The sequence below is a fragment of the Bos mutus genome, chromosome 3 (genome assembly GCF_027580195.1).
Source record: "Bos mutus isolate GX-2022 chromosome 3, NWIPB_WYAK_1.1, whole genome shotgun sequence".
Lineage (NCBI taxonomy): Eukaryota > Metazoa > Chordata > Mammalia > Artiodactyla > Bovidae > Bos > Bos mutus.
The window spans coordinates 66992220-67006625 of record NC_091619.1 but is presented as its reverse complement, the minus strand read 5'-3'; the positions used below and the strand labels follow the sequence as shown (position 1 = coordinate 67006625).

Sequence of the window (14406 nt, the reverse complement as noted above, 5' to 3'; positions counted from 1 at the left end):
CTCGTATGTTGTTGTTGTGCAGTCGCTAAGTTGTGTCTGACTCTTTTTGACCCCATGGACTGCAGGACGCCAGGCTTCCCTGTCCTTCACTGTCTCCCAGAGTTTGCTCGAATTCCTGTGCATTGAGTTGGTAATGCTATCTAACCATTTCATCCTCCGCTGTACTCTTCTTTCGCCTTCAGTCTCTCCCAGCATCCAGGTCTTTCCCAAAGAGTCAGCTCTTTGCATCAAGTGGCCGAAGTATTGAATCTTCAGCATTAGTCTGTCCGTGGGCATTCAGGGCTGATTTCCTTTAGGATTGACTGGCTTGATCTCCTTGGTCTCCAAGGGACTCTTCAAGAATTTTCTCCAGCATAATTCAAAAGCATCAATTCTCCAGCGCTCCGCCTTCTGTATGATCTAACTCTCACATCCATACATGACTACTGGAAAAACCATAGCTTTGACTAGATGGACCTTTGTTGGGCAAAGTAGTGTCTTTGCTTTTTAATATGCTGCCTAGATTTGTCATAGCTTTCCTTCCAAGGAGCAAGCATCTTTTAATTTCATGGCTGTAGTCACCATCAGCAGTGGAATCCAAGGGGAAAAAAAAAATCTGTTACTGCTTCTACTTTTTCCCCTTCTATTTGCCATTAAGTGATGGGACTGGATGCCATCATCTTCATTTTTTGAATGCTGAATTTTAAACCAGCTTTTTCACTCTCCTCTTTCACCCTCATCAAGAGACTCCTTAGTTCCTCTTCACTTTCTACCATTAGAGTGGTATCATCTGCATATCTGAGGTTGTTGATATTTCTCCCGGTGATCTTGATTACAATTTAGGATTCATCCAGCCAGTATTTCAGTCCAGTATTTCACATGATGTACCCTGCATATAAATTAAATAAACACAGTGACAATATATAGCCTTGATGTAGTCCTTTCTCAATTTGGAACCAGTTCATTGTTCCATGTAAGGTTTTAACTATTGCTTCTTGACCTGCATACAGGTTTCTCAGGAGATAGGTAAGGTAGTCTGGTATTCCTATCTCTTTAAGAATTTTCCACAGTATGTTGTGATCCACACAGTCAAAGACGTTTGTGTAGTCAACAAAGCAGAAGTAGATATTTTTTGGAATTCCCTTGCTTTCTCTATGATCCAACGAATGTTGGCATTTTGATCTCTGGTTCCTCTGCTTTTTCTAAATCCAGCTTGAATATCTGGAAGTTCTCAGTTCATATACTGCTGAAGCCTAGCTTGAAGGATTTTGAGCATAACCTTACTAGGATGCAGAATGAATGCAATCATATAGTAGTTTGAACATTGCCCTTCTTTGGGATTGGAATGAAAACTGACCTTTTCCAGTCCTGTGGCCACTGCTGAATTTTCCAAATTTTGTTAACATATTGAGTGCAGCACTTTAACAGCATCATGTTTAAGGATTTGAAATAGCTCAGCTGGAATTCCATCACTTCAACTAGCTTTGTTGGTGGTGATACTTCCTAAGCCCTGCTTGACTTCACACTCCAGGATATCTGACTCTAGGTGAGTGACCACACCATTGTGGTTATCTGGGTCATTAAGACCTTTTTGGTATAGTTCTTCTGTGTATTCTTACCACCTCTTCTGCTTCTGTTAGGTCTTTACCATTTTTGTCCTTTATCATGCCCATCCTTGCATGAAATGTTCCCTCAATATATCCAGTTTTCTTCAAGAGATCTCTAGTCTTTCCTATTTTATTATTTTTCTCTACTTTTCATTGTTCATTTAAGAAGGCTTTCCTATCTCTTCTTGATATTCTCTGGAACTCTGCATTTTATCTGTAAAATGCTATTGAATACCAAATTTCTAATGTCTTTTATATTTTATTTCACACATCCCTATACAAGTTATTGCTATAGTCCTAAAATTCTTATTTTTCATTCTTACCTTTCTGCCTTTTCTTTCATTCTTCTTGCCCAAAACATCATATATCGCTCTTAAATTTTACCTATCCTTTAATGTTGGATGCAACTATAATAAAACTGCATGTTAGTGTGGAATTGCAAAAATTAGTAGTAATTGGCTTCTGTGCTTGGTCCAGCCACCCTATTTCTTTCATTAATTTAAGAAGCCTTCCCACCACTTTTGTCAGTTGCTTTGGGCTCCTTCGGAGAAGGCAATGGCACCCCACTCCAGTACTCTTGCCTGGAAAATCTTTATAAACTTAAGTTATCTGAGTTTAAAGGAGGAGTAAGATTGAGTTATGGTATTCTTATATGATATTTTGTACAAGTTTTATTGGTGTATGGTCACTGGTCATGTCTTACCTCCCTAATTAGATTGATTCTTGAGGTCATTTTAGTTTCATTTCAGTATTAGTAAACGTGACAATCTTTGGGCTTCCCTGGTGGCTCAGAGGTTAAAGCATCTGCCTGCAATGCGGGAGACCAGGGTTCGATCCCTGGGTTGGAAAGATCCCCTGGAGAAGGAAGTGGCAACCCACTCCAGTATTCTTACCTGGAGAATCCCATGGAGGGAGGAGCCTGGTAGGCTACAGTCCACAGGGTTGCAAAAAGTCAGACGTGACTGAGCTACTTCACTTTCACTTTCTTTCATGATGATTCTGCTTCGGAGTTAAGAATAAGTAAGAAAAATTGTTTTTACTTAAATACTGGGAAGAGAAAAACTTGTTTGTATCTGTTACTCATTTGTAAAAGCGAGAAATCTTAACCTACCTTTTTGGCATTAATATTGACATAGATTTAATTATATGGTACAGTGAAATCTTGAGTAGTCTGAAAGCACATTGCGTTGTAACTTCCTGGCTATCAAAGGTGAAAGTCTCCATTATAATTATAAATATCTACATACTGACTTCATTTTCTCAACTCATTGTCCTATTTAAGTATTTAAAAAATAACTTTCCCTTAGAATTCACTGAACAACAGAAAGAATTTCAAGCTACTGCTCGTAAATTTGCCAGGGAGGAAATAATTCCACTTGCTGCAGAATATGATAAAACCGGCGAGGTAGGTATATTCACTTTAAGGAGTGAAAGTCTTTGACAAATTTTACAAGATTTTAAATATAAGTAGATTTTAAATATAACTTTTTTCTCTATTATTACTATATTTCTTTCAGTACCCTGTCCCATTAATTAAAAGAGCCTGGGAGCTTGGTTTAATGAATACACACATTCCAGAAAGTTGTGGTAAGCTTTCTTTACATTTTTAATCCTAGCATGCACATGAAGAAGAAAACTCTAAAACTCTGTTCAATCATTCTTTCAAATATTTGTCACCATTAAATGGTTTTGTACCTATGTGCCCCTGTATAGTGGAGAAGGCAATGGCAACCCACTCCAGTACTCTTGCCTGGAAAATCCCGTGGACAGAGGAGCCTGTGGGCTGCAGTCCATGGGGTCGAGAAGAGTTGGACATGACTGAGCAACTTCACTTTCACTTTTCACTTTCATGCATTGGAGAAGGAAATGGCAACCCACTCCAGTGTTCTTGCCTGGAGGATCCCAGGGACGGCGGAGCCTGGTGGGCTGCCGTCTCTGGGGTCGCACAGAGTCGGACACCACTGAAGCGACTTAGCAGCAGCAGCAGCAGCCCCTGTATAGACTTCAATGTTTGCCAGCTTTTAGAAGCCTTGTACTCAACAATCAGAGGCATTCTTCCTTCTTTGTAATTGGTTCCAAAGTGGGGTTTCCCTGGTAGCTCAGATGGTAAAGAATCTGCCTGGAATGCTGGAGACTCAAGTTCAATCTCTGGGTCAGGAACATCCCTGGAGTAGGAAATGCAAACCGCTCAAATATTCTTGCCTGGAGAATTCCATGGACAGAGGAACCTGGCAGGCTACACCCCATGGGTTCGTAAGAGTCCGAGTAAACCTAGTGATTAAATCACAATGTTAACTTAATCCTTGTTAACTTCTCTGTCTAGGTTGGTTGAGTTGTTGCTTTTAAATTCTACTTTCAATTTTACATTTAATTGAGACGTCCTTTCACTCCTTTCCTTAAAGGGTCAAACTTTTAGCAAAGTTGAATCAAATTTTTGCAAAATCAAGGTGAAGCAGGAAGACAGGTCCACATTACAAATAGTAAGAGAGCTTTTTGAAATTTTAAAACTAATTTTAGCTTTATATAACAAAGTATACTTTGTTACTGTATTGGCCCAAAATCTTTTAGTTTCTTATGTTATAGATACTGTATTTGTAAATTTACTTTTAAGATTAAGTTAACCTAATTGTTATATTGCAAGTCATTTAAATAATTTGCCTTTATTTCTGTTGAGATATGCTATGTATTACAATGGGCTCTTAAAACATTTTGATATTGTAGGAGGTCTTGGACTTGGAACTTTTGATAGCTGTTTAATTTCTGAAGAATTGGCTTATGGATGTACAGGGGTTCAGACTGCTATTGAAGCAAATTCTCTAGGGGTAAGTTATTTAGAAAATTAATTGGCTAACCGAGCTGTTGTTAATGAAAAAGCCCTGCTAGGTTAGGTTAGTTGGCAGAACACAGTTTTCTTCTAAAAAAAACAACAACACAAGGTTCTGCAATGAAGCCTGGATTTTTACTCCATGAGTTGATTGTTCTGACCATGTTGTCATTAGTACTTGGAGTCCTGCCTGTCCTTGTGGGGAAACTGTACACTTTGGCTGTGGCTTCAGTGGCAATTCTTAGATAAGGTCATTCAGGAAAAAGATTGGGATGACTTGCTGCCACTGCTGGCAGTGCTGAAGTTTAGTGAATAAGTCTTAGGAGACCTGATCATATGTACCATGTCATTTATTATAAATTTAATTATTTATCTGTGCATTTTACTACAGTAGATGTTTACATATTACGTTACCAACAAGTCCTATATAACTTAGTTTTATGTGCATACTTGGATTAACAGATTTATATCCTTGTGGTGTTAGCTCTCTGACTTAGAGGCAGAATAAAGGCCATTTCTTTGGGCTTACACTTGGGGAAAAATAGTTGTCTTGTTTTGAATTGTAGTGTTATATTTGAATTTACTAGGAATTCCCTGGATGTCCAGTGGTTTCAACTCTGAGTTTTCACTGCTCCAAGGGCCTGGGTTCAGTCCCTGGTTGGGAAACTAAAACCTCACAAGCTGTGCAGCAAGGCTAGAAATAAAGAAAGAATTGACATACCTAATTTTAAAATATCTTGCTTTTTTAATGTCACTTTCCTTTGGTTGACAGCAAATGCCTGTTATTATTGCTGGAAATGATCAACAACAAAAGAAATATTTGGGGAGAATGACTGAGGAGCCATTAATGTGTGTGAGTATATGCAGCAGCTACTTTATTTCACATTTAAGAAAGGAATAAAAATAGAAGAAGAAAGGAATAAGCATGCTCTCTTTCCTTTTCAGTCTGTATATATACATTGGGCCATATAACACATTAAGACAAAAGCAACATATTTAAGTACAGTAGTGTTTCTGGGATGCCAAAAAGTTTCATAAAATTGTTCTCTTGCCTGTTTCCAGAAAAAAGAAACCTACTTATAATGTTTCTAGGATGCCAGAAAAGTATCGTAAGAATCCTCTAACTTATTTCCAGGCAAGAAATATCTACTTAATGGAGCACTCTGGAGCTCTTGCACTGAGTGGTTGTGTGTCAGGAAGTTCAGATCGAATATATAATTCTAGGTGTTTGAACTAATAGTTTATTGAACTAATAAGAAATTAATATGACTGAAAAGATAACTGTTGGATGACTGAGTGACTTCAGGAGGAGAGTTATAGATTTTATTTAATTTTCTGAGAGTTACTCAACTAATTTTTAAATTGGATTTTTTTTAAAAAGATATTTTCATACATTTTACACACATGCATACTGAATTTTTATTTTGAAAGTGACTTTACATAAGGATTTTTTTCTTTCTCTTTTGGGTATTAGTCAAACAGATTTCAATCTAAGGTCTGATGGTGATACTGAAACATAGTAAATGGTTATTAGTTTTGAGCTACTTGTGAGAATCAGTCTGAAAGAGTAGAAAGTAATATTTGAAAATAAATGTTTTAAATTTATTTCAGGGCCTAAATTTCAGGCAAACTAATAAAAGACATTTATATGTATTTCCTACTTAATTGTCAATTTGTTTCAACAAATGAAAGTTTCTTAGAAGGCTAAATCTCAATATTATCTAAGAATTGTGTGAAACATCCAAGTTCTTTTCTCATAATGTATAAAATGTTAGAAACAAGCTAAAAAATTGTAGCATAGAGAGATGGTTAGAAGAACTTAATGCACTGATAAGAGTATTTGTGATTATCTTATTAGTTATAAATAGGTATTTCTAAAATATTAAAGTCTTTTAAAAGTAGTTTAAGTATTTTAAACATTTCTTTGACAGTTTTGTTTGTTATTCATACATTTAACATATGTAAAAATATATTCATTCTAGTCCCTAAAGTATTCTGATCTCTGAATTAATAACGGTTTGCTGTACATTTTCCCTCTTCTAGCTCATAATATATACTCAAATATGTATCTAGTGCAATTGATGTAGTCAAATATGAAGCCAAGGGTGAAAATGAAAATAATCAATAGGTGTATTATTTCAAAGTATTGCTTAATTTATACTAAGTTTCAGTTAATGCCCAATAACATTTATAAAATTATAGTACTATTGTGTTTTGTTTAAACTTTCTAGAAATTAATATTTAAAATTTTTTTCTGATTATAAAAATGACATAGAAGATTTAGAAAGATACAAAGAGGAGCAAAAATGTCTGTAATCCCTCAGATATGAAGTTAACTGGTATAACTGTCTTACTGTATTATTGTATACTCTATTTGATTTTTTAATACACACAGATGTATTTTTCACAGTTATGGTCATATGTGCAGTTTTATATCCTTTTTAATAAGCATTTTTATGTTCTACTTTTTAAATACTGTGATATTTATTACTTCAAAATATGCTATCTAATTGATGGACTATAAATTATTTCACTAGTCCATATTATTGAATATTTAAATTCCTTAGATTGTTGCTTTTAAAAATAATGTCATGGTAAAAATTTATACAGAAAAAGATAAGTCTTTGGCTTTAACTTTACAGGGTTGGTACCTATTTGTAAGATTTAATCTCTTGCCAGATCATGTGATCAGTTATACTCTTCTTGAGGATATGAGAACAGAAATAAATAAGGGTAACACTATAATTATTTTTTTGATTAGAGTATAATTGCTTTACAGTGTTGTGTTAGTTTCTGCTGTATAATAAAGTGTATCAGCTATATGAACACAACACATATATCCCCGCCTCTTAGACCTTCCTCCTACTCCCTCCATCCCACCCCTCTAGGTTATCACAGAGCAAGGAGCTGTATAATTAATTTTCAATACCACTTAGTACAGAAAAATTTTCCAAAAATCAAAACTAATTGTATTATTGTATATATATATATTAAAATAATAAGAAACCACCATTTTCTTTTTTAAAAATTGGGTTAAATTTTTTAAACAGCATATACCTAAAATATATACAGTATTAGATGACTAGAAACAAGTATTAGACTGTTGGAACAAGCTTGTCATAAGCAAGACCTTCAGTAAACTTATTTGTCCAAACATGGTCTAAGAACTTTGAAGTGTCTGAAAAAACCTAGCAGTGGTAAAGAAAACTCTTGTCACAAAACCATACATTTCCAGTGGAACTGGGAAGTATTAATAGCTGAAATGTAACTGAAGCAATGCTGAAGTTGAGGTCCCAAGACCTGGCTTCAAGCAATGTAGTAGCAGTAGGATCTTATATAGTTACTTCGCTTCAAAATCTCTTCTGAAAATAGAGCATATAACATCTTAGAAGGATACAGTAAGATACAGTACTTATATTTTTATAATAATATCTTCACATAGTGTCCCTTTTGCAATGTAATAGAGAAATTTCTTTCATACCTAATACAGGGGAAACTGTTTCTCTTTAACTGCCATTCATTCATCCATCCATTCACTTAATATCTGAATTCCTTGCTATATGCCAGTTTACACTTACAGGTAGTATTTTTTTGTTTTGGTAAGTAGGAAGCATAGAGTCAGTTTTATAGTCCTCTGTTAATAATTTTCTGAACCTCAAAGCATGTGTTATAGTATGTTATTCTTCTAGTTTACTTTTACTTCAGTGTGATTTTTTAAAAAAACATGTATTATATAAACTACCTCCAGTCCCTTTAGAATGTAAGACCAAAAAAGTTAGTAATTTAATAGAGAACAATGAAAAAATTGCTTAGTAAACTCTACAAAGATAAGGTGGTGGCATCATCACTAATAAGCTTGTAATGTTATTCTCATTCTTCTAATTTTTTGAATACTGTGTACCAGGTAGACTTAGAATAAAACAGTGAATAAAACTGGGCTCCTGCTCACAGCAGACTGGTAGACCCTCAGATCCTTACCCAAATTGTATTATTATATTTGTATTATTGTATCATAGGATTTATACAATTATACAACATAAATTCTTCATAAATAAAGGAATATTATTGTAATATATTCTCTTAATATTTTAATATATTATTTTAAGAATATTAATATCTTTAAGAATATTAAATTAATATCTTTAAGACAATCTTTTAATATTATTTTAAGAATATTATTTTAATATATTTATATAAAAATAAGTACTAATTTTCTTGACTTACATTGTGGTAGTGAAGACAAGTTGCAATGGAAGCAAAAGTGGCTTCTGCTGAAAAAAAATAAAATTAAATTACTCTGTGGCAATCAAATAAGACAAAAACCATCCATTTGGTATAGAAACACATAAACCCATACACTTCATAAGCTCTAAAAACTATACGTTATAAACCAGAGAAATGTCTAATAGCACATTTCACATGAAAAATTCCCAACGTTATCAATACATAAAATTTTGGTATTTTAAAGCATTATTTTTTCTGAGCAGTTCATTTGTATAATACTTTTTTGTTGTTGTTATGATGCTGAAAACATCTTCGAATCTCCAGGTAGAAGAGTAATCTAGTTAGTTTTATGTGTCATCTGAATTTGCTCTATCACATATCTGTGAAAAGGCCATCTAGCTCATGTTTTTATATCTGGGAGTCACAGGCTCCTGAAGCAGCTGCATTTGGGAGTATCTCTGACCATTAGAAAGCTTTTCTAGATTATATGCTCCTGAGGAAAAGGATTGTGTCATTTCTTTTTATCATTTCACCGCCTGATACCATAATAGGTGTTCAGTACATTTGAATAATTTCATAGTAGTTTTCTCCTATCAATTCAAATTCTTTCCCTTGCCTATATAACCCTTCAGCTATTTGATTATGGCTATCGTGTGAATCTTATCTTTTCTAAGCTAATTAGAGACAATTTTTTTCATCTTTTTTTCACAATAAAGTCCTATCACCTTCTTAAAGGTGACTCAAAAATATCATAGAGTTAAATATAGTACTCTAACATGGTGTGATAAGTACAGAGTAGAATGGTTTCATCACTTTCATTTTAGATACCGTGGTCAGTCACGTCTGACTTTTTGTGACCCCATAGATTATAGCCTCCAGGCTCTTCTGTCCATGGGATTTTCCAAGCAAGAATACTGGAGTGAGTTGCCATTCCCTACTCCAGGGGATCTTCCCAACCCAGGGATTGAACCCGCATCCCTAGCATCTCTTGCATTGGCCAGTGAATTCTTTACCACTAGTGCCACTTTTAGATAATCTAGAGAGAAGTAGTGAAGAATGGACAGGAAATAATTTTGTTTGGGACACATTTTGCTTAAGGTATTTATTACCAAGAAGAATGTCTAATAGATAAATCCATGTGATAAGGTAAAGGTCAGGGGAGAGGTAAAGCCTGGAACTGGAGACTTAATAGGCTATTCGGTGAGTATACCAAACCTTAGCACCAATGGAGAAACTGATTTGGCAATTTAAGTCAAGAGTAAGTTTTATATAAATCAACAGTGCTAATGCTATGATCTGTATGATCTATGTTTAGATCTGACCTTTACCTTCCTACATGGACTTATCTCTTAGACATTCTTTTTGGCAAGACTTAAATAATTAATAAAAAAAATAAATACATTGATGCCTTCGAATTGTGGTGCTAAAGAAGACTCTTAGGAGTCCTTTGGACTACAGGGAGATCAAACCAGTCAGTCCTAAAGGAAACGAGCCTTGAATATTCATTGGAAGGTCTGATGCTTAAGCTGGAGTTCCAATACTTTGGCTTCCTGATTCCAAAAGCTGACTCATTGGAAAAGACTGTGATGCTGGGAAAGACTGAAGCAAAAAGAGAAGGGGGTTACAGAGGATGAGATGGTTAGATATAGCATCACCTACTCAATGGACATGAATTTGAGCAAACTCCGGGAGATATTGAAGGACAGGGAAGCCTGGCGTGCGCAATCCATGGGGTTGCAAAGAGTCGTACGTGACTTACTGACTGAAAGACACCTGAACTGCTGGTACTTTGCCCTGCACAATGCTATTTCATTCTTCTGTGCCTAGATCTGCTTGCCTCATTTATTTGTCCTTCAAGACTTATCTCCTCCAATGAGTATTTATTGTATCTCCTCGAAAGTATTCTTTTTACCCTCCTTATCACTCACCTCCCACCCTTCTATAGGTCTAAGTAGTCATTTCTAATGTCCTTATGGTCCCTTACTACTTTGAATTAAAATGAACTGTTAAGGTTTCTCTCTTTGGACTTAAGTACCTTAAGGGTGAGGAACTTGTGTCTTCAGGCCTTTTATTCACAGTTCCCGTCACGTAATAAACGTGAATGAACTCCAGCAACCCATTGTTCACCCTTCACCATCCCTTTATCCTCTTGGGAAATCTATATGCTTTCTACCATCCCTGCCTCTTGAGAAATCTGTATGCAGGTCAGGAAGAAACAGTTAGAACTGGACGTGGAACAACAGACGGGTTCCAAATAGGAAAAGGAGTACATCAAGGGTGTATATTGTCACCCTGCTTATTTAACTTATATGCAGAGTATGTCATGAGAAACATTGGGCTGGATGAAGCACAAGCTGGAATCAAGATTGCTGGGAGAAATATCAGTCACCTCAGATATGCAGATGTGGTGGCAGAAAGTTAAGAAGAGCTAAAGAGCCTCTTGATGAAAGTGAAAGAGGAGAGTGAAAAAGTTGACTTAAAGCTCAACATTCAGAAAACTAAGATCATGGCATCTGGTCCATCACATTATGGGAAATAGATGGGGAAACAGTGCAAACAGTGTCAGACTTTATTTTTTTGGGCTCCAAAATCACTGCAGATGGTGATTGCAGCCATGAAATTAAAAGATGCTTGCTCCTTGAAAGAAAAATTATGACCAACCTAGGTAGCATATTAAAAAGCAGAGACATTCCTTTCCCAACAAAGGGTCTGTCTAGTCAAGGCAATGGTTTTTCCAGTAGTCCATACATCCATGTATGAATGTGAGAAGTGGACTGTAAAGAAAGCTGAGCACCGAAGAATTGATGCTTTTGAACTGTGGTGTTGGAGAAGACTCTTGAGAGTCCCTTGGACTGTAAGGAGATCCAACCAGTCCATCCTAAAGGAGATCAGTCCTGAATATTCATTGGAAGGACTGATGCTGAAGCTGAAACTCCAATACTTTGGCCATCTGATGCGAAGAGCTGACTCATTTGAAAAGACCCCGATGCTGGGAAAGATTGAAGGTACGAGGAGAAGGGGACGACAGAGGATGAGATGATTGGTGGCATCACTGACTCAATGGACATGAGTTTGAGTAGACTCCAGGAGTTGGTGATGGACAGTGAGGCCTGGTGTGCTGCAGTCCATGGGGTGGCAAAGAGTCGGACACAACTGAGTGACTGAACTGAACTGAACTTATCCCTTTATCCATTACTGTTTACATCTTGTCACACCTCTGTTGAAGAGCCTTAAGAGGCTCCTGTTCTTTCTACCAGATAAAAATTTAACTTAGTATAATAAAAGTGTTTTTTATCATCTGTTCCCTTCCTTTCTTCCCAGATTAATTTTCTACCATTCCTTTACATGCTATAGAATCTGTATACATGTTATAGAATCTGATTATCCTCTAAGTATTCCTTTTCATTTTTTGAGACTTAATTTAAGCATCACCTCTGGAAGCTTTCTGGATACCCTAAAACTAAACATAGTATTTTAAGCCCTTTATGTATGACTATAATACTTAGATATGTAATTACAGTATTCTATAGTATTCATCTCTACTGTTATATTGTAAAAATTTTGAAGACAAGATATTTTCATCTCCTCCTTTATAATCTGGTAAATAGTAGATACTACTCAGTACATGTTTGAATGAGTGAGTTCATGTGAAATTGAATTTAACTTGGTTGAAGATACCTAACATTTAAATTTTTGACATAGATTATTGGTATTCTTCATAGTGAAGGACAGGGAAACCTAGTGTGCTGCAGTTCATGGGTCGCAAAGAGTTGGACATGACTTAGCAACTGAACAACAATTGGTATCCTACATCTAGTTTTTGTGTGTGTGTGTAATAAAGTTTTATTAAAGTATAAAGGAGATAGAGAAAGCTTCTGACATAGGCATCAGAAGGGGGCAGAAAGAGTACCCCCTTGCTAGTGTTAGCAATGAAGTTATATACTCTCCAATGAATCCAAAGAATGTCTGGAGGTTGTAAAGACCTCACCAGACCTACTCCCATAATTTACATTTTAAGATAACAGAATTAGCCAGAAGGTTTAATCCAGAGACTGTCCTCAGGCAGGATACATTATTGTTATATAATGTTTTTACATTTAAACAGTTTGATTCTGTAAGACCATTTTATTTTTACATATTTTAAAATATTTAAAATTATTGACAAAAAATAAGATACCTTTCTGGTTCTAAATGTTAGTAATTTAATAATTAACATTTATTTATTTCCTTTTTCCCATATATTCAAGGCCTATTGTGTAACAGAACCTGTAGCAGGCTCTGATGTAGCTGGTATAAAAACCAAAGCAGAAAAGAAAGGAGATGAGTATATTATTAATGGTCAGAAGATGTGGATCACCAATGGAGGAAAAGCTAATTGGTATGTTGTTTAAAACATCTCTGTACATTGTTTCTTCATTACTTCATATTCAGAATCTCCCCCTCTCCCCTTTCCTTTGTTATTAAATCACCACAATTAAGATAAGTTTTATTCATGAAACTGGATGGTCCATAAAAGATTATAAATAATTGAGTAATTTTCAAAAGTTCTAAGTCCTGAGCTATTTCTTCAAATTGTCTCAGAAGTTTAATTTGTAAAATAAAACAAAACCACCTGCTCTGGTTGAATCTAATTAGGAAAGCTAGAGCTCCATCTACTTGGCTCACTACACCTACTCTCCATACTCTGCACCAGAACCTCCTTGGAACCATTCCCCTGAGACTGAGGGAAAAAGGAAAGCCACTGGTATAGCACATTTCTCTAATCCAGAGCAATAAGCATTATCTTTTAGAGTGGACAGAATTTTACTTTAATAAAATCTAAAAGGCCCAAATATGTAAGTTCAAAAATAGTGACATGAAGTTCAACAAAGTGTTATAAAATCACTTGTATAAATATAAAATGTTGAAGGAAAACATATTTGATAGCACTGTTTGTGAAAAAAAAATATGAGAAAAGGATCAATAGGAATCAACCGTCTGATGTATCTGCCTTTAAGAAGTGAATGTAGTTTCTTGCTGAAGTATAGCATCTAACAAACAGGAAAAAATGGCAGCAGTACTAGGAAACACTTTTTAAGACAGGCATTGACAAAATGGAATAAATTCAAAAGCTAGTAAATGTTCTTCATTAGGGTGAAGGTGGAAAACATGTCCTGTAAAGAATAAAGGAATTAGATTTGTATTGGAAGAATTTTAAAATTTTTGAAATAATGTCTCATACAAAGAAGACTAGGTTCATACATTTGCTTCAGAAAGCCAGTTTAGAATAAATGGGTGAAAGTGAGACAAATGTAGAGTGTAGCTCAGCATAAGGACAAGCATTTCGATAGTGGTTCTATCTAATATGTAAGTTGTCATGGGAAAAATGTATTTACTCATCATTACAAGTATATAAATAGAAACTTATAGAGGAAGGACTCTCTGCTGATTGGAATAATGAACTAAAAATGGACTATCTTTCTGCAAAAATTCTGATTCTATATATATATATATATATGTGCTCTTTCAGCATTATTTTTTGGCAAGAAAAGCATTATTCCTGAGAGTGAGTTTACTGTCTGTTTTAAATATGTTCATCACTTTACAAGTGTCCAATATTATGGAGTGCTATATATCGTTATTTTTGAGTTATCATAATATCATCAAGTAATAAAAAAGTGAAGAAATGATTACAACGTAACAAGTGAGAGAAATCCAATAACGCAATTAGAAACTTTCACAACTGTAAGAATTCATTAAGTACAACTCATCATGTAGTAAGACAAATTAGGT

General features: G+C 35.1%; 1 protein-coding gene across 2 annotated transcripts in view; it reads left to right on the top strand.

Moving 5' to 3' along the window:
• Positions 1–14406, top strand: part of ACADM (acyl-CoA dehydrogenase medium chain) — a 38420-nt gene that overhangs the window by 6464 nt on the left and 17550 nt on the right. Inside the window, exons 3-7 of one of the 2 annotated variants that reach the window (XM_005893465.3) lie at positions 2894–2991; positions 3104–3173; positions 4308–4408; positions 5183–5263; positions 12882–13012. In XM_005893465.3, the coding sequence (XP_005893527.1) occupies positions 2894–2991; positions 3104–3173; positions 4308–4408; positions 5183–5263; positions 12882–13012 (481 nt within the window). The remainder of the gene's footprint in view (positions 1–2893; positions 2992–3103; positions 3174–4307; positions 4409–5182; positions 5264–12881; positions 13013–14406) is intronic. The other variant, XM_070367848.1, reaches the window with a different exon arrangement.